A 21,223-nucleotide genomic window follows, 5' to 3' on the forward strand; every position below is an offset into this window, starting at 1 on the left:
TGGCATACGGAAGTTTCCAGGCCAGGGGTCACATGGGAGCTGCAGCTGCCAGCCTACGCCACAGCCACAGCAATGTGGGATCCAAGCCATGTCTGCAACCTACACCACAGCTCATGGCAACCCTGGATCCTTAGCCCACTGAGCGAGTCTAGGGATCGAACCCACATCCTCATGGTTACAAGTCAGGTTCATTACCACTGAGCCACAGTGGGAACTCCCCAGCCTTGCTTAACTATAAAACTGTAAAGAAAAGCACAGATGTGCCTCAGATCATTAAGTGAAAGATAAAATGAAGCCTGCATTCAAGTTCAGCAAGATAATGATCCTGAAAACCAGGGACAAGCATTTAAGGGAAAGATGACGTTACAAAATTGGACCCTCATTGTTCAGAAACCTGAGATGACTCAACATATTTTAGCATATGTTACAGCTCTTCTGCTGATTTGAATTGGGACTATCACAGACCTAATTTGACCCCATAGGGTCAAATACTCTTACCCAATATGAAGCAGGAGCCAGTGATGTAAGCCTGATGTCTCCTCAAAGAACAAGGAAGAAGGCAGTCTTTCCCCCCACCTCCCCACTGTCCTCGGATTATAAAAAAAGTAGCCCCCCGATCCTGGGGGCAGCGCCTCCTCGCCTGCCTGCTTGTATCTCTCACAAGTGTCCTATCTTAAGAAATCGATGTCTTGCCTGTCACTGTGTCTCTTACTGAATTCCTTCTGTGCTGAGACACAAAGAATCTGAAGCACAAAGGCCAGACACTAGGTGAATGATTCCAATTAAAACACCTTGGGTTCAATCCCGATCTGCGTCTGGCCGAGTCAGAGATGTTTTTGGTTTCAGAAAGTCATTGTGCATGTGAATCTAGAGGTCAGAGGAGCGGCCAGGGCTAGAGATGCAGGGCCAGAGATACAGTCATCAGCCTAGGGATTGCTTTACAAGCCATGGGAATGGGCAGAGAAACCAAGATGGGTCCTACACTGACTCCTGGGACACTCCTGGAATGTACCATGCAAAAAAGAAGCATTTAGGAAGTTCCCATCATGGCTCAGCAGAAACGAACCTGACCAGTATCCATAAGGAATCAGGTTTGGTCCCTGGCCTCGCTCAGTGGGTTAAGGAGCCGGCGTTGCCATGAGCTGCGGTGTAGGTCACAGACACAGTTTGGATCTAGTGTTGCTGTGGCTGTGGTGTAAGCTGGCAGCTATAGCTCTGATTCAGCCCCTAGCCTGGGAACTTCCATATGCTGCACCTGTGGCCCTAAAAATCAAAAAATAAAAAATAAGAAGAGTTTGGGGAAGAAAAGGAGTGTATAAAATAAATATCTTAGGAATTCCCTTGTGGTGTAGTGGGTTAAGAATCTAACTACAGCAGCTTGGGTTGCTGCGGAGGCGCGGGTTTGATCCCTGGCCAGGTGCAGTGGGTTAAGGCTCTCGTGTTGCTGGAGCTGTGGTATAGGTTGCAGCTGCAGTTCGGATTTGATCCCTGGCCCCAGGAGCTCCATGTGCCACGAGTGTGGCCATAAAAATACATGTGTGTGTGTGTTGTGTATATGTGCGGGTATATATATATCAGATGATTGGAGAGGGCATTTGCCAGAAAAAAAGTAGTATTTTTGAGTGGCTGACATTTGAAATCAGAAGTGATCAGAAGGAACAAATCTGCCTGCCCAATAGCGTGATTTCACACACTCCAACATTTAACATCCCAAGGAAAGCCAGGAGAACAAGCATGGTTGCTTTCCTGCGAAGCACAGAATTTTTCCAGGCTAGTAAGGTTGCAAAGAAGGAGGCCCAGAAACTGTGTGAGTGTTTGCAGAGGAAAGCTGAAACATGAACCATGGCCTCTGCGTGGAAGAAGAGAAAATAATATAAAGAAAATCTAGACCTGGATGAACAGTGATGAAGAAAGCCGGTGGACTGGGTTTCATGATGACAGGGAAGCGAGTGTGTGTGTGTGTAGCGGTGGCTGGGGTGGGGTGGGGGGTAGGCGCTGCCCTTGACTTTGAGATCTTGGAGGTTGCGCTAGAACGTAACCCTGGCCCATGTGACGTGGCACCTGTTGTGAATGGACCATTTTCATCACGGAACTGAGGTGGAGAAGCAGATGCAGGTGTGGTGATAACCTGTCTTCAAGAATGAGAAGTGTGGGCTGGACTTGTCAGGTGACCGACCAGGACAGAGAGAACCCTGGGGAGTCACAGAGGCACAGTGGACTTGGTGTGACGGAGGGGCAGTAAGATTCCTTAGGGACAGCTGGAAGCCAGGTGGACAGGGACCCACTTCCTAGCCCTTCCGTATGTGGATGAAGAATGCCACCTGCCCTCTCAGTCAACAGCGTGTGGCCATCAAGCCCCCAGGCACTCCAGCTGCCCCCAGGGTGCAGCCTGAGGGGACTCAGGATGAGAAAGCCCTAGAGAGCTGGGGTGCCTATCAACGGGATCTTGGAGAGACAGCAGTTGGTGATGGCTTGAAGTGAGATCTTAATTCTCTGCTCGGGAATGGAACCTGGGCAGCCTGGATGAAAACCAGGTACCCGAGCCACTAGACTAGCTAGAGGCTAGAAGCAGAAATACCCTGATTCTTGCTGCACCCCCACCTCCACCCTCTTGAAAGCAAGAATGTGCCAAGGAGACAGACTACAAACAGGTACAAAGTTTATTCTTAGAAACACTGTGTGGCATGTGGGAGAGCACACAGAGAAGTGGTCCCTTGATCTAAGGCAGGAGCAAAGCGGTAACACACACCCAAAGGATGAGTGTGGGTGCCGGGGTCCCCCTCAGTGAGGAGTGCGCCAGCGAGGTGATTTCAACCACGAATATGGATGGGCCCGTTCTGGGTCTTTTGTTTTCCTCTAGCCAATTATCTTGTTTTATTTCTCACACCTGCTGGGACCCAGGACCGTCCCCGATGTGTGTGCACATCTTATGGCCAAGATGGATTCCAGAGCAAGGCCTTGTGGGAAGGATATCTAGACTCCTTATGGACCGGCACCCCCTCCCTTTCCGACCCCCGAGGGGTCTCTCTGCGCATGTGTAGTCAGGGCCGCTCTCACCCTAAGGATGGGAAGTATGTGACCTCTTGGTCTTTTGCCCAAGCAGGGCTTAGTCCCTCATCTGATTGTTGGGCAGGTTCACAGAAGACAAGGACCAATTATTTGCCTTGTGCCTGGTGTTATTTCTTTCTTGACGTGTAGATAGGTGGCTGGTGGTAAATGTTTATCCCGGAGCCCACCTGTCGCCTGCCTCAGGAAGTGTAAAGAAGAGGCTAGTTGTAAATGTCTGTCCTGGAGCCCATCCTGCCTCAAAAAGATTGTTTTCCGTGAGCCCAGACTCTTGCATCTTCTGGTACAGCGCAAAGTGCTACACTCCTTCACTTGAGATGTCTGGTTTCCTCTAATAGTCATCTTTTGATATTCCCATTACCTGGTTTTTGGTGCAAAAACTCCCATGTATCCTGGCTCCCCCTTTATCTCTTTGGGAGCAGTCCTTCAGAGCCATCGGAGATTCTGCCTCCAGGGCTTGAAGTCCTCCAAAAGTCCAGGGAATAGAATGTGCCTCTCCCTCCAGCCCCCCCACGTCCCCCAGTTGTTGGGAAGCGGTGGGGGTGGGGATGGGGGTGGGGGAAAGATGTGATCTGGGAGAGCCAGGCTTTCAGTTCAGAGCTGGAGGGAGAGGAAGGACAGGGGAAGTTGAAGATGAAAAGGGATTTGCTGGTCACATAGTGGAAGTTCCAGGGGATTCCATCTTGGGCTAGGGAGGAAGGAGTGGGCTGGAGCTTGCGTGGCTGGAGTAGTTTGTCTGATAGTGAACATTCCTGGAGGCTCCTGGCTGCGATGGAGCTATTCAGTCGTTGGTCCACTCACTTCGAATGTATCAATCACCTCATTATATATCAGATGCCATGCTTTGAATAAACAAGACCTCAGAGACCAGAATGGACATGGTGCCTGCCCTCAAGATATTTGCTCTGACTGGAAAGATACAGACTGGTCATCACTTGTGTGTCCTGTAGCAAAAGATTGATTTTTCTGTTTGTTTGTTTGTTTTTTTCCCCAGGAAATACTAGAATTTGAGTCCCAGGGTTCCCAACAGGCTCATCCAGTGTCCTTAGCCTCCCTTGGTCTCAGTTTTCCCTTTTGTGAGATGGCTAGCACCAGTAGAGGGTCCGTCTGCCGTAGGATCTGTATTATAAGCTCATAGTAGCCAGTCTGCTAGTTAGAAAAACGAGTAGCCCAAATCTGCTACATGCCTATAGGATCACTTTGGGATCCTAAGAGATTCTGATGGGTTTTGGCCTCTGGGTTCCTTAGGCTTTTTTTTTTTTCCCCCAAGTTTACTTAGATTTTTATTCCCTCTCCACGTGCGGTGCAGTGTTTCTAGACAATTCACCCCTCTTGAATGCCTGTGAAAGACTATTTCTAGCATCCGTGATGCTAATTAAGAGACATCCTCTGGTACTGGTGAGAGGAAACAGTAGTGTTTGCAAAAGGAGCCTCTGATGGGATCTTTTAAGTGGTAACCAGCCATCCCAGGAGGGTCTAATTCCCAACCAGGATCCTATAGATTTTAACTCACTGCACCTAGCGTGGAAAGTAATACTAGCACATGTATATATACCACACTGTCTGTGCTGAGGGGTTTTTTTTTTTTCTTCTTTTTCGGTCTTTTTAGGGCTGAACCTTCAGTATATGGAGGTTCCCAGGCTAGGGGTCCAATGGGAGCTGTAGCTACCGGATTACGCCACAGCCACAGCAACTTGGGATTCGAGCCATGTCTGCTACCTACACCACAGCTCATGGCAATGCTGGATCCTTAACCCACTGAGCGAGCCCAGGGATCCAACCCAAATCCTCATGGATACTAGTTGGGTTTGTTACTGCTGAACTGTGAAGGTAAATCCTGTGCTGAGGTTTTTTTTGAATTGCAAACAATAGAACACGAAGACATGGTGATTTAAATTTTTAAATATTTTTAAATGATAAAACCAATGTCTACTCCTTGTATAATATTTAGGAAAAATATGTATTCACATATATTGAAGTTACCCACAACCTATACCCAGAGATAACGAGATAACTTTTTTTTTTTTGGTCTTTTTTTTTTTTGCTATTTCTTTGGGCCGCTCCCTCAGCATATGGGGGCTTCCAGGCCAGGGGTCGAATAGGAGCTGCAGCCACTGGCCTACGCCAGAGCCACAGCAACACTGGATCCGAGCCCCGTCTGCAACCTAGATCACAGCTCATGGCAACGCCGGATCGTTTAACCCACTGAGCAAGCGCAGGGACCGAACCCGCAACCTCATGGTTCCTGGTCAGATTCGCTAACCACTGCGCCATGACGGGAACTCCACGAGATAACTTTAAACCTTTTTTTTTTTTTTTTAAATGGCCGAACCCATGGCATATGGAAGTTCCCTGGCTAGGGCACAGCAACACTGGATCCTAGCCGCATCTTTGACCTACACCGCGGCTTGTGGCAACACCAGATCCTTACCCCACTGAGTGAGGCTAGGGATTGAACCCACATCCTCACGGAGACTGTGTCAGGTTCTTAATCCACTGAGCCACAATGGGAACTCCACTTACACCTTTTTCCTATCTATAGCTAAGTGCGGGGAGCCGAGGACATGCAAAGACTCAAAAAAAAAAAGGACCGTGCCTGATGGCAGAAAAACCTGAAGGCAAGTTCCTAACCAAGGAAGGGAGCTCACCTGAAAGGTACAAGCCGAAGGCGGGCCTCTGGACAGGATAAAAGCTCACCTGAACGGTACAAGCCGAAGGTGGGCTTCTGGTCAGGATAAAAAGCCTGCCTGCACGGTACAAGCCGAGGGCAGGCCTCAGGTTAAACACAGCTCTCATTTTGATGTTGATGGGGAAGAATTGGGGCTTTCCTGGAAAACAATTTCCATGTTTGCGCCAGAGATCATGGATTGTTTCTTGGGTAACCTAGTCTTTTCTGTTGTTTTATTTGTTATTCAGTTTTCCTCAGTCTTTCCTGATTACTTGCTTATCATTCTTCTTTTCCATTCTTGTTTTCCTCTGATGATTTGTGATTTGACAAAATTACAACAATAATATAATAAGAATTTCATCCGGAAGGACTTTTCCCTATTCATATCCAACTTAATTAATATATAGTGTTTATCTCCTAACTAGTTACAGTGAACTTTAGAGTTAGGATTTTAATGAGGTTCATAGAAGTTAGACATACATTATTCTTGACCAAAAGACACCTAGCTATGAGTTATAGAAGCTTTTAAGTGATATCTAGTTAAGTTGGTTTATATTTTCTTACACTGTCTCCCTGCCATAACGCTTTAAAGATAAGCACCAGTCTAAAAACAAGATTTGTGAATGCCCAATTCTTGTGTCCGTGACCTCTTCAAATTGTAAAGACTGGCTGGCCATGGGATGATTTGTACTGAGTCTCCTCCTTTCCACGTGATGAATTGTACCTAATTGCCCCTAAATTGTACCCACTAAATTTAGTTAAGACAAAGATGTTAGAACGTGGTGTATAGCTGCTGTACCATGTAAAAGTTAACCAATGTACTTTTAACACTGTGATGTAATCTGTAGTGAAAAACTGTCTATATAATCAACCACTTATGCCAATAAAATTTGAGCAGCTACGACAGATCCGAGCCGCATCTGCGACCTACACAACAGCTCACGGCAACACCAGATCCTTATCCCACTGAGTGAGGCCAGGGATCGAACCCACCACCTCATGGTTCCTAGCAGTCCAGCGTCCTGAAAGAAGGGACAAAGAGGCTGTCTCTGTTGCAAAAGCCGACGTCCGTCCCTCTCCTTTGGGAAAAGTGTACACCCCCTGGCCACCGGAGCTGGCCTCCGGCAACAGCTAAGTAGATATTTATACGTTTGTATACACTGTATTCCACTGGGTCGAAGGATACTTGCCATCACATTTTATGTTCAACTTTGAATCCTTCTTTTGTGGCTTCACCGATCAGGTTCATTTTTCTAGTGCGCATGCAGTGTGTTTCATAGATGTGAATTTCATTGGTTCAGACAGAAGGGAGAAGATAGTTGGAGTAGATGTTTAGGAGGAGAAATTGATCAGCTTGGCCAAGGAATTTTATCTTGGGTTTGAGGGAGGGGCATTTAGACATGACTTAGCCACCTGGATTAATAGGGAGGCAGTCTCTTTTTCCCCAGGTGAGAACAGTTTTGAGACAGGTCTTCCTAGTTAATGCATCAACATTTGCTTGGCGTGTAATTTCCAGCCCCCCTCCGGTTTCTTCCTTCCTTTCTTCTTGTGTTGCTTCCTGTATTAACTTCCTGGAGGAACTTCTGATATAAATTGAGATTTTTTTTTCCTTTAAAATGTGTTTTTAGTGCACAGAGGTGTCATTTAAAAGTCAAATTCATGAAGGAATATTTTTTACCTGCTGGGTTTAATTTCAGATGCCAGCGTTATCATAAAATGCAAACCACCCTAGACTCTGTTTTAAAACTTTGTACAAATGGTGCCAGTTGAAATTAACTTCTGCAGATGGAGAGAGGAAAGGAGGAAAATAAGTATTTTTAAGAGTCTTAAAAAGTGTTATTTAAATATTAATGCTACTTGAGTTCCGCTCCATATATGTTCCTACTTTCCCCTAAAGTATAAATTCTTCTATAGCTTTCTAATTATATTTCTGCCTATTGGACTTTTTTTTTTTGAATGAATGGGTGCAAACAATGGTCTTATGTTTGACCCTGGGAAAGAAAATAATGCGTAAGATTCAATGTGAAGGATTTAGATTCCATCAAAAGGAAGATGCCCCCCAGCAAAATTGTTAGAATCGTTTACTTGAGGAGAGCGGAGCCTGAGGTGTCTTTACCCTGTTAGGTGTGCGTAACCTTTGGCCAGTTAATTCAGCTTTTAAGGCCTTAATTTTCTCATCTGTAAAATGGGGAGGAAAAATAATACCTGGAGTTCGCGTTGTGACTCAGAGGAAACGAATCTCACTAGCATCCATGAGGATGCAGGTTCGATCCCTAGCCTCGCTCAGTGGGTTAAGGATCCGGCATTGCTGTGAGCTGTGATGTAGGCCAGCGGCTACAGCTCTGATCCACCCTTAGCCTGGGAACCTCCATATGCCGAGGGTGCAGCCCTAAAAAGACAAAAAAAAACAAAAAAACAAAAAAAAACCCAAAAAGAAAAGAAAAGTAATACCTACCTCATAGGTTATTTTGAGAATTCAACAAGTACAAAACATAGGAACTGCTTGACACATAATTGAGGCCAGTCATGACTTATTGCAGTTGTCATTACCATTATTTTTTTTTTTAATTTTTTTTTGGTCTTTCTGTCTTTTCTAGGGCTGCACCCGTGGCATATGGAGGTTCCCAGGCTAGGGGTCCAATCAGAGCTGAAGCCTCCTGCCTACACCACAGCCACAGCTACGACAGATCCGAGCCGCATCTGCGACCTACACAACAGCTCACGGCAACACCAGATCCTTATCCCACTGAGTGAGGCCAGGGATCGAACCCACCACCTCATGGTTCCTAGTCGGATTCATTAACCACTGAGCCATAACAGGAACTCCATTTTTACCATTATTAATGAATTGTTTAAAAAAAGTGATTTTAAAGTAACAGTACGACCTGAAGGAGAATCGAGTAGCTGGGTCCTTCGGGTGTAGAACACCCGTTTGGCAAGTCATTCAGGACCTATTTGTTGATGTCTCTTTTCTACCAAACCCTGTGGGGTGAGGGGGGAGGGTGGGAAAGAAAAACGCAAGTAAGGCTGCTCTTTGGCCTTCTGGAAGGGAGCTGAGGTCACCACTGTCACAGGCGTGATTCGTTCTGCTTGTCACTTAATCCAGGCTTCTCTTATTTAAGCCTCATACCCACCCTCCCCAGACAGTGGGCATTGCTTATCTTATAGAGGAACAAAATGAAGCTTACCCAGACACAGGGGACTTCCAAGGTCACAGCTAGTCGAGTGTGGCCCCTGGATTTGCATCCAGATCTTCCTAACCGCACAGCCCCTTGTCTCAACACTCGCTCTTCCTAAGAGATGCCCAGCGTCTCTGTGACTCGCATTTTTAGTGACTCGCAGAATATGTAGGGAGGGTGTGTTTCCCAGGCGTCAGGATGGAGAACTTCCCCAGGGGGCACCTCTCAAGTCACCACATTCTTTGCTCTTCGGGTTTTACTTTCTGGTCCACACCCTCCAGCCCTGCTGCCTTTCATCTGTTCCCAAGAGGACCATTTGGAAAATCCTGTTAGAGGGACCACAAGAGAAAGCTCGGCCCTGACAGGTGAGACTGGCTCCATTTAGTGCTGGCAGCTCGCGGAACACAGACTCCTGCAGCTTGAGAGGGTCGCCTTGGAGTCGAACCTGATTCCATTTATTTGTCCACGAGACAGTTATCAGGCCCCTGGTGGTGACGAGCAGTAGGCACAGTCTTAGCACGGGGATAACACCTGCCTTCTGGAGACGCCCAGGCTGATGGGGAACAGAGACACATCAACCAGAACAGCATATGGGGTTTTAGGCTTATGGCAGAGGGAGGGACACAGCCAAGGGGACATTCAAACCAGCTCTATTGTGGCCATCCGTTCCTTGGGAACCTGCAGTCTTTTATACCTGTCTGCAGCAGTGGGGTCCGCTCTGTGACCCATAAAATGTCTCTTTATGGACTTTTCCCTCCACCTCCAGCCGGTGCGGTGTCTGTGTTAAGACCTGGGAGGAGATGAAATTGAATGGTCTGTTGGTTTTCAAATTTGGTATAAGTCACATGATTTCCTGGTCAAATACTCCATTCACACTGACCTTCTGCCTCTCCTCGGAATGGCCTCAGCCTGTTCTCTGCATGGGCTCAGGATTGTCCCCTCTGCGGGCTGTTGGAGGTTATCTGTACGCTCCTCCCCATTCCCTGTGGGCTTTCAAGTTGCATGCTTTGCTGGAATCTCCTTCCATATGAAAAGGGTGGAAGCCGTGAAGACAGTCCCTGTGAAAATGACAATGCTTCTGACTTGAACCCAGCCAGAACCCAGGTGGGGACTTGAACCCATGATTTATAAAATGAGAATCACTCACCTGGTATCTGGACTTACTGAGGTTCAGGGTCTTTGTGTCTCAGCACAGAAGGAATTCAGCAAGAGACAAAGTGATAGGCAAGAGAGAGTTTTATTAAGATGGGACACGTGTGAGAGACACAAGCAGGCAGGCGAGGAGGCGCTGCCCCAAGGATTAGAGGGGCTACAGTTTTATAATCCAAGGGAAGTGGGGAGTGGGAAAAGACCGCCTTCTTCATTCTTCGAGTAGATGAGTGGCTGTCAGGCTTACATCATGAGTCCCTCCTTCGTATTGGGTAAGAGAATATTTGACCCTGTGAAGTCAATCTAGGACTGTCATGGTGTTTGTTCAAATCAGCAAAAGGGCGGTGACAGATGCTAAAATACGTTGAGTCATCTCAGGTTTCTGTGCCATGAGGGTCTCCTACTTTGAAATGTCATCTTTCCCTTAAATGCCTGTCCTTGGTCCTCAGGATCATTATCTTGCTGAACTTGAATGTGGGGCCCGTTTTATCTTTCCCCGAATCACCCGAGGCACATCTCTTGCTTTTATTTATGGTTCTATACTTAAGACAGGCTGCTTCGTTCCAGGACATTCTGATGGCTTTCTTTTTTTTTATATATTTTTTTTTATTTTCCCACTGTACAGCAAAGGGGTCAGGTTATCCTTACATGTATACCTGATGGCTTTCTTGAGCAATTATGAACTTAGCGTGGTCTCTCCAAATTCCCCAGGTTTCCCCCTGTGGGCCATTATTGGGACTTCCGCAACTACCTGTGGAACCTGCCCGATGTATCCTATTCCATCCCTATCACCTGTGGGGTGTTTCTAGATTTTCCACTGTGGCGGAGTTGACACCTCCTGTCCACGCTGTTGGGGCCTCTCTGGTCTCCTGTCCCTTGAGTGTGTTGTGCATCAGCCCTGGGTGCCTTCTGAGGTGTTCTCTGCCGGGAGCACGGGAACTGTTCTGCCCTCTTGACCGAACCCAGGCCAGTCAGCATCTTCATTTGTCCTTCTGCAGAGGGTCCCTGCGGAAGTTGTCACATTCTTGGAGTTCCTGTAGATGCTTCGTGTTGGTCTCTCTTAGTAGACTGTGCTCTTTAAAGCCAACCCTTGCTTTAGTCATTTTTATTTTATTTTATTTTATTTTATTTATTTATTTATTTATTTTTAGGGCAACGCCAGCATCATATGGAAGTTCCCAGGTTAGGAGTCGAATCAGAGCTGCAGCTGCCAGCTTTACACCAGAGCCACGGCAACGCCACATCCAAGCCACATCTTTAACCTACACCACAGCTCACGGCATTGCTGGATCCTTAACTCACTGAACGGGGCCAGGGATGGAACCCGAATCCTCATGGACACTAGTCTAGTTCGTTACTGCTGAGCCACAACGGGAACTCCATTTTAGTCATTTTTAAGCCCAGCACTTGTTTAGTGCTTGGTACATCCAGGGGGCTAAGTAAGTGTTCCTTTAATAAGTATGTTAATCCAGGTTTCAGAACTCACCTATATGGTAAAATGTGTGTGTGTGTGTGTGTGTGTGTGCACACGCACGCATGTGAGAGAGCGTGCTTGCACCTTTATAATTTGTATCATCCTGCATTTATTTATGGTGTAAAGAACTATCTCAGTTTGGTTGGACTGCAAGGCTGCAGCAACATCTCTCGGGATAAAAGGTTAGCAGGAAATTATAGGTGCGTCAGCCACTCTCAGGATCTCCAGGGTATTTCTCTTTGGCCATTTGCATCCATTTACAGTGCAGAGAACTCAGCCCTTCCTCTTTGCTCTTCCTTTCAGAAAGTATTATGAGGGAGGCCAAGGACTCCGGGCTCCAGGCAGAGAAGCGGCGCTGGGACTAGGGATTGCCACTTCTGAGAGGATGCTGGGAATCTGCAGGGGGAGACGGAAATTCCTGGCTGCCTCGTTGACCCTGCTCTGCATCCCAGCCATCACCTGGCTTTACCTGTTTGCCGGGAGCTTGGAAGGTAAGAAGGATGCTCTCCCTCGGGGAGAGAGATGGAGGGAAGCAGGAATGCTGGCTGTCTCAGAATCCTAGGAAGAACCTCCGGGTCTTCTAATCCTGACTTCTCATTTTGTAGAAAAATGGAATCCTGTTGCTCAGTCACAGGAAAAGATTTGTCTAGGTTTATAAAGGTATTTGGAGGGAGTGTGTAATGAGGAGAGAAAAAGAAATAACAGGAGCGCCTGTGGCTCAGCGGGTTAAGAACCTGAGTAGTATCCGTGAGAATGCAGGTTCCATCCCTGGCCCTGCTCAGTGAGTTAAGAATCCAGTGTTGCAGTGGGCTGTGGTGTAGGTCGCAGACTCGGCTCGGATCCCAGGTTGCTGTGGCTGTGGTGAAGTCCAGCAGCTGCAGCTCCAGTTTGATCCCTAGCCTGGGAACTTCCATATGTCTCAGGTGCAGCCCTAAAAAGAAAAAAAAGAAAAGAGAAAAGATAAATACAAAAGCAAAAAGGAAAGTGCCCTCTGGATGCAGTGCCATGGTGGAGGTGATGCAGATACCAGCTTTGCAGGCTGATGGCCCTGTCTGAAGTATTTGATGCATATTTCCTGAGGTTTTTTTTTTCCCCCTACAAACGTGAACCCCTGTCCCGCCCCCACCAAGGAAGATGTTTACTACTAGGTAGCCATTCACACACAACCCTGAGTCCTCCTGAAACCTGAGGATGGCTAATGTTAACCCCGTGACCCCACCCTGTTACCTCACCATCACCCAGAGAATTGGGTACCATCTGATCACATACCCTGGGACCCCTGCTCCTTATCTGGCTTTTAAATATGTTTTGCCGGGAGTTCACAGTGTGGCTCAGCAGTAAGAAATCCAGCTAATATCCATTGGGTTCAATCCCTGGCTTCGCTCAGTGGGTGAAGCATCTGGTGTTGCCATGAGCTGTGGTGTAGGCCGGCAGCTGCAGCTCCAATTTGACCCCTAGCCTGGGAACATCCATATGCTGCGTGTGTGGCCCTAAAAATCAAAGTTCTTGCTGTGGCACCGTGGGTTAAAAATCTGGCATTGCTGCAACTGCGGCATAGGGCATAGGTCACAGCTGTGGTGCAGATTCAGTCCTGGCTTGGGAACGTCCATATGCCAAGGCCAAAAATAAAAAATAAAAAGGTTTTGCTGAAAACTCTTCAAGGAGTTTGGGGTTTGGGAGGGCACTCGTCCCCCTGCCTGGCCCTGCAATAAACCTCTCTCTGCTCCAAACCACAGTGTTTCAGAGTTCCCATTGTGGCACAGAGGAAACAAATCCGACCAGGAACCATGAGGTTGCAGGTTCGATCCCTGGCCTCGCTCAGTGAGTTGAGGATCCATCATTGCTGCATCAGCTGTGGTGCAGGTGGCAGATGCAGCTCAGATCTGGTGTTGCTGTGGCTGTGGTGTAGGCCGGCAGCTGTAGCTCCGATTAGACCCCTAGCCTGGGAACCTCCATATGCGGTGGGTGAAGCCCTGAAAAGACAAAAAAAAAAAAGAGACCAAAACAAAAAACAAACTGCAGTGTTTTGGTTTGTTTGGCCTTACTACGCCTCGGGTACATGAAATTGCACCAAGTGGATACTGGGGAAAAGGTTGGGTCCTGGGGGGTTACTTAGCCACTCATGGACCTGGATGTTTCATTCATTCTTTCATCGATTCAGTCCTGTATTTGCACATTCAACGTTTTGCTGCTCCTGTTGTTACTGCTGCCTGTCGTTTGCCACCTGTGCTAAACCAGGTGCTGGGACTCTGGTGAGAAGAGGTCTGGACCTTTCGAGCGCCCCAGAGGGGACGGTTAACAGGTGGTTACTTGCCTTGCTGTCCACGATACACAATACTCCTTCAAATGAGGCAGGCCCAGGGCGCTGGTGGTCAGAGGTACCATGTGGGCTTGGGACAGACGATGAGCCGGGATGCTGATGGGCTGAAGGCAGCAAAGGCGTCGCCCTCCCCGAACAAAGAGCAAATGCTCCTTCCTGCTGCTTCCCGGAAATCCAGAGAAAAGACGAGACTCATCGTGCTTCCAGCCAGCAGTTTCAGATGCAGGGCAACACTCTGCTTAGCCAAGATGGTTTTCGAAGCTGCGGGGAGGGGAGGAACGGCAGTGGTGACGAGAACGCTTATCTTTTTATTTACACCCCCGCCCCCGCTTGAGTTAAAATATATATGTACATCTATCTCAAGTGGAAATCTGTCTCCAGAACGTCACTACTGTGTTTTTAAACATTTCCTTTATGCATAATTTTATGGACAGCTCAAGGCCACCTTTTAATTAGGAGTTCCACTTCATGTTCTGAGGTTTGCCCTGAGTTGGCCACGCAGAATATAAATGAGGTAGAGCTGTGTGCCTGCAAAGCAGGGGAGAGCCCAGCGCCTCGCCCCTGTCCTTTTCCTGCCTGAGACGTCCCTGGAGTACCAGAGCTTTCATCTCAGCAGCTAGGTAGAGAAGGTTATGCCCTGGCGGTGGGTGTCCACGTCGTGGCAAAGAGATCAGAGGGCGGAAGGGGAGTTGGTGTGGGCACTAGAAGAGGTAGGAGGAAGCGTTCTCCTGGGGGTGATGAAAAAGCCCTAGTGAAAGAAGGCCAAGAGCATTGGTGCTGGTACAGGTTTAATACATGAAAACCTTGACCTTGAGAGCATTAATAGACTGGTAATAATAATAACAAGAGCATGACAACAGTGATGAGGAGGGTGGCCATATAGCGACTAATAAGCTGCGTGTTTTACACACCTGGTCTTGTGGTAGGGATTTCTGTGTGTCAGCGCTTCCTCTACAAGGATTGATCCTGTGTGGTGGGGACAGAGGAGGGCAAGGAAGATAGGCTTCAAGGATGTGCCCAAGGACCCAAAGCCAGTCAGGATGGGGCCTGGATTATTAGACTTGAGAGCTGGAGATTTTAACTGGAATACCACGTTATGGAATGGGCTTCAGCAAGGTAGCAGACTTTGGCTGGGGGAGGGGGTGGGATTGACAAGGTGTCACATGACCTTTCTGGGTACTGATGAGGGAAGTTGCATAATTTTGATTTCTGCTCATTAGAGAAACCAAAGCCCAAATGATTTTGTCCAAAAGGGAATTTGGGGACCAAACCAATGAGTTCGAAAGTAATCTGGCTTCAGGAGGGGTTGGATCCAGGGGATCCAATGATAGTTTTGTAGCCCTGTATTTTCTCCACTTCCATTTGCTCTGGTTTCTTTCAGGGCAGTTGTTCCTACATAGTGAGAGCTTTGGCTTACAACTTACTCTCACCAGTCCCCTGCAGAAAGAGAAGGACTTCCTCCCCCTGATTCTCCAGCACTGCCTCTGATTGGGTTGCCTCTGGTCGTGCATGGTCTGGAGACCAATCACTGTGGTTGGGGAAGGGCAGCCCTGAGCCCCGTGCCTGTTTCTGGTCACAGGGTAGACAAGAGTCCCTGAGGCGTGTGGAGTGAGACCAGGGTGGCGGGGTGGGGGGGTGGTGGTGGTGGGGGGATGGCCCTCAAAGGTAAATGGTGCAATTCTCCAAAGAGGAAACAGACGTTGATCTGGGTTACAGAGAATTCACACCTGGCTGTGATGATGGGCTGATATTAGCTTGACAGTAGCTTTCCAGCTACCTCTGGTCCAGCTGCCTCTCTGGTCCAGCCCTGGCCAGTGGAGGGTCTGTGCTCCCAGGCTTTGAATGATTTTATTATGCTGACAGATAGATTGCATTAAACAGGAGGTGAGTGATGTGGGTTCACGAACAGAAGCATTGATAAAGGTGACGGATTTCTTTTACTGGGTTGGGTATCAGTCTGTAGCTGGACACTGCATTTATTTTAGATGCTAGACTTGGAAGAACAATCTAGGCAGGTGGGCACCTTGAGATGAGTCTAGCTGAATGACGGTGCCAAACCAAATCTTGTTTCCTGTGAAATAACACAAAGAATGGGGCGGTTTACCTTGGAGAAGCAGGGGCTCCATGTGTACGTGATCAAGTTCAAGAAACTGTCAGAGGGCCACCTCCTGAAAGAGATCAGGACTACTGTGATGGCTCCTGAATCTCCGGAGGACGTGGCAGGGAGCCCGATGTCAAGCTTGTCCTAATAAGGGTCATTCTGTCCAGTGCCCGGATGAGCTTCCCTGGGAGGGAGGGCGATGCTCAGCAGGAGAGATGTGCAAACACAAGTGCAGTTTGACAGGAGGGGGATGAGCGTCAGGGGCAATTGCACCTGCCTGACCCATCCTGACCCCGAGATCCCAAGACTCTAGAAAAGGCTGCATTTATCCAAAGACAAAGAGCACTTCCTGCCAGTCGCCTCGAGCATCAGCGCGCTTCCAAAACGATCTACAGAGACGTTCTTTTCTCTCTAGTTAAACATAACAACTTTGCCATCCATTTATTGATGCCCTCGTGTTTTCCGTTTCAAGGCAGGTGGAGCCATAAATAAGGGAGAAAATTGCTGCCTAGATTCATGGTAACATTGTTCAGACTTTATGTGGGTTTATTTACTTTTCGACCCTGTTTAATTTCAGTGGATGATGTCCTGAGATTGAAGCTTAGAACTCTCCCTGAGATGTGGATGCTCTTAGCATGAGGTTTTGGAGTCAGATTACACACAGCAGTACCATCTACTGAGAGAGGATGGGATGGGGGTCAAGGTCCTGGACTTATAAAGTGAGCCCAGGAGTTCCCTTTGTGGCTCAGTGGTTACAAACCCGACTAGTATCCATGAGGACGAGGGTTCGATCCCTAGCCCCACTCAGTGGGTTGGGGATCCAGTGTTGCCGGGAGCTGTGGTGTAGGTCACAGACGAGGTTCAGATCCCACATTGCTGTGGCTGTGGTGTAGGCTGGCAGCTGTAGCTCCAATTTAACCCCTAGCCTGGGAACTTCTGTATGCCACACGTGTGGCCCTAAGAAGCTAAAAAAAAAAAAGAAAAAAAATCAGCCCAATCAGTAGCTGGGTGATTGGGGGCATCACCCCTTTCTCTTTATCTTCTGCTTGAAATGACATTATAAAAATGATGGAGTTTTCGTCGTGGCGCAGGGGTTAACGAATCCGACTAGGAACCATGAGGTTGCGGGTTCGGTCCCTGGCCTTGCTCAGTGGGTGAAGGATCCGGCGTTGCCGTGAGCTGTGGTGTAGGTCGCAGACATGGCTCGGATCCCGAGTTGCCTTCCTGGGCTGCAGGATCCCCCCGCCCAACTCCATCCTCCTTCTCAGGACACTTTGCTTTTACAATTGCCGTCTTCACCACTGATGGCGCACATCAGGAGGGAAGGGAGTGGCTCACTCTCATCATCCTTCCATCTCTAGCGCCTTCCACCTGCCAGGAGAACTGTTTGTTGAGTGAATGAATGAGTGCAGGAACATGCGCTGTCCAGGCTTTGAGTGGTGACAGCTCTCCCCTCTGATCTCCACTTGGCACAGCTGGAGTCCTTCCCAGGCTTTCAACTTGATCTTATCATTGCTGTCTTCACTCACTGGAGTGATTTTTCCCAAGAAAACGTCTTCATTTTTGCCCTGTTTCTTCTGTCCTGGATACAGTGCTCTTTTTCCACAACCCTTCCTCTCAGCCCCTATCTGCAGTGCCCATCATTTCTGCCAGTGTCTAGTCCTGTGCAGAAACTATCTCACCAAGGGATAGCTTGCTTGTTTGGTGTCTTTCTAGCCACTTGGCTATGAGTTTCTTGAGATAAGGGACCGTTTTATTGTCACATTCCCAGAGTCTGAGCATCACCCTAGTATGAGCCTTTAGTACATGTTGGCTGGAAAGGATTCTGCCTATGAAGGGCACAGGAGCCAGTGGTAGATGGGCTCCTCCTGGTGCTCTGAGCATCTCTGATTTTGAGAGCTCAGGATTTGATGCTAGGAGTTGCACCTGCCTTCTGGTTGGGATGTTAAATCTGGGACTTGAGTAGTTCTACTTAAACACCATTTCCATTTGATTTTAGATCATGCCTGCCTGTTTGTTTGTTTTTTCCTGCCAGAATCACCTTTTCTCATGGGCGTGGGAGTTTTATTTGCAAAGTGTGGTTCTGTTCTTTCTGCCCATCAAGGAGAGGGTGTTCAGCTGCTACGAGTTAGAAGCATGTGGGAAAAGGGTACTTTTCAGCCATTCAGAAAATTGTCCACACGTGCTGCCCCCCGATCATTTATAACCAGCTCCTTGCAGACACTTCCTGTGGTCAGGGAGGTGGGCCGGTGAGGGTGCTGCGGTTATTTCAAAGCAAGCGTCCTCAGAGGCTGCAGCGTCCAGAACGTTTAAAAAGCAGTGTCGCGAGCAGGCACAGGATACTAATTTCTGAGTTGATTTCAGCCCGCACTCAGAATTTTGTCATCATGAAGCCTCACTTCACTGGTCACTTGCTTCTTAGCAACACGAACGCCTCCTGAAATTAATGGTTTGGGAGTCAGGACGATAAATTTCAACAGCAAGAGGATGAGGTCCTGATATTTGACTGCTTTGAAGAGTTGGGGTGAGGACCAAGGCATTGTAAGTTCAAGTGTTTTCTTTGCTTTATTGCTTTGGGGGATCATGGGGCACGTGAGCAGGGGAATAGGGGAGATGGGGGTGTCTTTTATCCAAGCAGAACTTGTTCAAACATGACTGATGCTCCAGGCCCCGCATCTCCTCTCCCCATCCCCCAACCCAGACGTAGTACTGGGAGGTTTGTGAATTCATGGTGCCAGGTGCTAGTGGATACTTTCCCGTGGTTTTCATGAGCCTCCGAGGCTAAATTGTGTGGCAGCTTTGTTGGCAGCCAAGCCTTTTTGTCTTTCTGCCAATGGCTCCGATGTATCCTTTAATAAGGATATCATGAGGTATAAGAACATAGGATACTGAATGCAAAATGAAATGGAAAGTGTAATATAAAAGTTTTATTTATTTATTTTTTTTAATAGATCAGAAATGAAGGGCTTTCCTAGCCAAGGCTTTGGCATTAGTGCTGAGCTGAAACAGAAACCCACAAAGGATGAGAATTTGAGAATAAGAGGCTGCAAAGGGTGCCCAAGCCACAGGGCACAGTGTGGTGGCATGCGTCTGTGGTTCTTACCTTGGGTGAAAAAGCATCTTTTGAAGATCTTAGAATCTGGAAGGGCCGTTGAAGCCTATCAGGATTTTATTTGGTTGTGAGATGGTTGCTAAGGTGACCTCCACTTTTCTTACACCCCGCTTTTGATCTTAAAAAAAAAAAATATATCGATGGTCCTGCTGTGGTGGAGAAAATGACCCTGCTGTGTCCATTGGCTTCAGCTCCTGGAAGAGCTCATGGCAAGAGTCCTGGACCAGGCGTCTGGGAACCTGGTTTCTGCTAATCCCAGAAGCCACCTTGTGTTAGTCTCCTGTGGCTGGTGTAGCCAATTGCCACAAAAGGAGTGACTTAAAAAAAATAAAAAGCACACATGTATTACCTTACAGTTCCAGGGCTCGGAAATCAAACATCCATCTTATTGGGCTAAAGCCAACATATTGCAGGGCTGGTTCCTTCTGGAAGCCCCAGGGGAGAATCCATCTCCTGGCCTTTCTCATCTTTTAGAAGCTGCCTTGGCTTGTGGCCGATTCCTCCAACTCCACATTCCTCTGACTGGGACCTCTGCGTCTGTGGTCACATCTCCTCTCTGGTCCCTCTTACGAGGACCCTCGTGGTTACACTGGGTCCGCCTGGACACTCCAGGATAATTGTCCCCTCTCAACATCTTTAACGTGATCAGCGCCGCCAAGGTCCTCTTGGTACGGCCAGGAACATGCTCGCAGGTTTGTGGGGGTTAGGATGTGGACATATTTGGGAAGCATTGTTTGGTCCTTCATGCTTCCTCCCCGGCCCCCAGTCCCTGCTCCTGCATCCCTTCCATCCTGTTACCGTTCTTTACAGACAAAGCAGGGGAGTGTGGTACCGTCTGCTTTCTCATACAGGCATCTTGTCCTGCTCCAGGAGTTTGGGATTCTGTCCTTTTAATTGGATACATGAGTATCAGTCAGGGCTTCCTGCTCATGAAGACGGCATTGGATGCAGACACATTTCAAACAATTTCAGGCTGTCATACTTTGTCTGTCCTCAATCCCTCATCAGTCACCATGACAGGTTAAGTCTTTCTGAAACGAGAAGGCCCAGAACATCTGCTTTGGGGAGTTCGAGTCTTAAAAGCGATTGCATCTATTTTAAAAGTTCAGATACCGGTTTAACCAAGGCAGGGGGATTTCATTCAGAGAGACCTGTTAATGGTTGAGTAGGTCTATTCATTTTAAGGCAGTGAGAGCCATTTGTGTGACTACTGGAATTACTCTTCGGTGTTAACCCTTCAACCTATCGGTTCTAGGAGTTCCCTTCATGGCTCAGTGGTTAATGAACCCAGCTAGGATCCATGAGAATGAGGGTTTGATCCCTGGCCTCCCTCAGTGGGTTAAGGAACTGGCGTCGCTGTGAGCTGTGGTGTAGCTGGCAGATGAGGCTCAGATGCCACGTTGCTATGGCTGTGGTGCCGGCTGGTAGCTGTAGCTCCGATTCGACCCCTAGCCTGGGAACCTCCATATGCTCCAGATGTGGCCCTAAAAAGCAAATACATGAATGAATAAACCAATCAGTTCTAGCCCCAGCCATCTACCAAAGAGAAATGTGTGTGCATTGGTACAGAAGGTGTGTAAGAGAATGTTTACCTGGGTGTGGGTGAAATGCCTGAATGCCGTGACAGGACACAGTAATAGCGGCATATTTCTATAGTGACATCCTACAGAGCCGGGAAGATCTACTCGCAGACAATGTTGTGCAAAAGAAGACAGACACACATAGCAAAATACTGTATGATTTCAATGATCGGGGTAAACTAGGGGTGGAGACAAGACCAGGAGACGACAGAAGGAAGACGTTGGGGTGCTGGCAGTAATTTAATTTACTTTTGCCCAGTGTAATTACACAGGTGTGTTTACTCTGCCGATTCATCCAGTTTTTAATTTATGATTTATTTTCCTGTGTGTGTTTTTTTGTTTTTTGTTTTTTTTTTTAAACCTATGCAGGGCTTGATTTGAAGAGATCGTGCGGGTTTTGCATTCTTTGCAGGGGGAGAGGGATTTTTATGAACCTTTGGGATGGATGAATCTCTGTCGTGGTTGAACTTCAAAACTCAAATGCTTTTTAAGCGTGGAACTTTTCTTTGGGGATAGATGTTTAACACTTCTGGGTAACCACATTTGCCTTTTTCCTTTGTAACCTACCTTATCG

At 47.8% G+C, this 21,223-nt stretch overlaps 1 protein-coding gene across 5 annotated transcripts in view; it reads left to right on the top strand.

Annotated features, from left to right (window-relative positions):
• The window catches only part of LARGE1 (LARGE xylosyl- and glucuronyltransferase 1), a 593,475-nt gene that overhangs the window by 157,056 nt on the left and 415,196 nt on the right, over nt 1-21,223 (top strand). For all 5 annotated transcript variants that reach the window (XR_014803097.1, XM_084955467.1, XM_021081477.2 and 2 more), the window contains one exon: nt 11,840-12,027. Coding sequence is in view for 4 of the 5 variants with exons in the window: in XM_084955467.1 (XP_084811593.1) it covers nt 11,922-12,027 (106 nt within the window). In the remaining variant the exon portion in view is untranslated. The remainder of the gene's footprint in view (nt 1-11,839; nt 12,028-21,223) is intronic.

This window comes from Sus scrofa, chromosome 5 (genome assembly GCF_054392235.1).
Source record: "Sus scrofa isolate SSC_HxYL_T2T_F1_AM1 chromosome 5, Sscrofa_HxYL_maternal_Yorkshire_Landrace_v2.0, whole genome shotgun sequence".
NCBI classification, from domain to species: Eukaryota; Metazoa; Chordata; class Mammalia; order Artiodactyla; family Suidae; genus Sus; species Sus scrofa.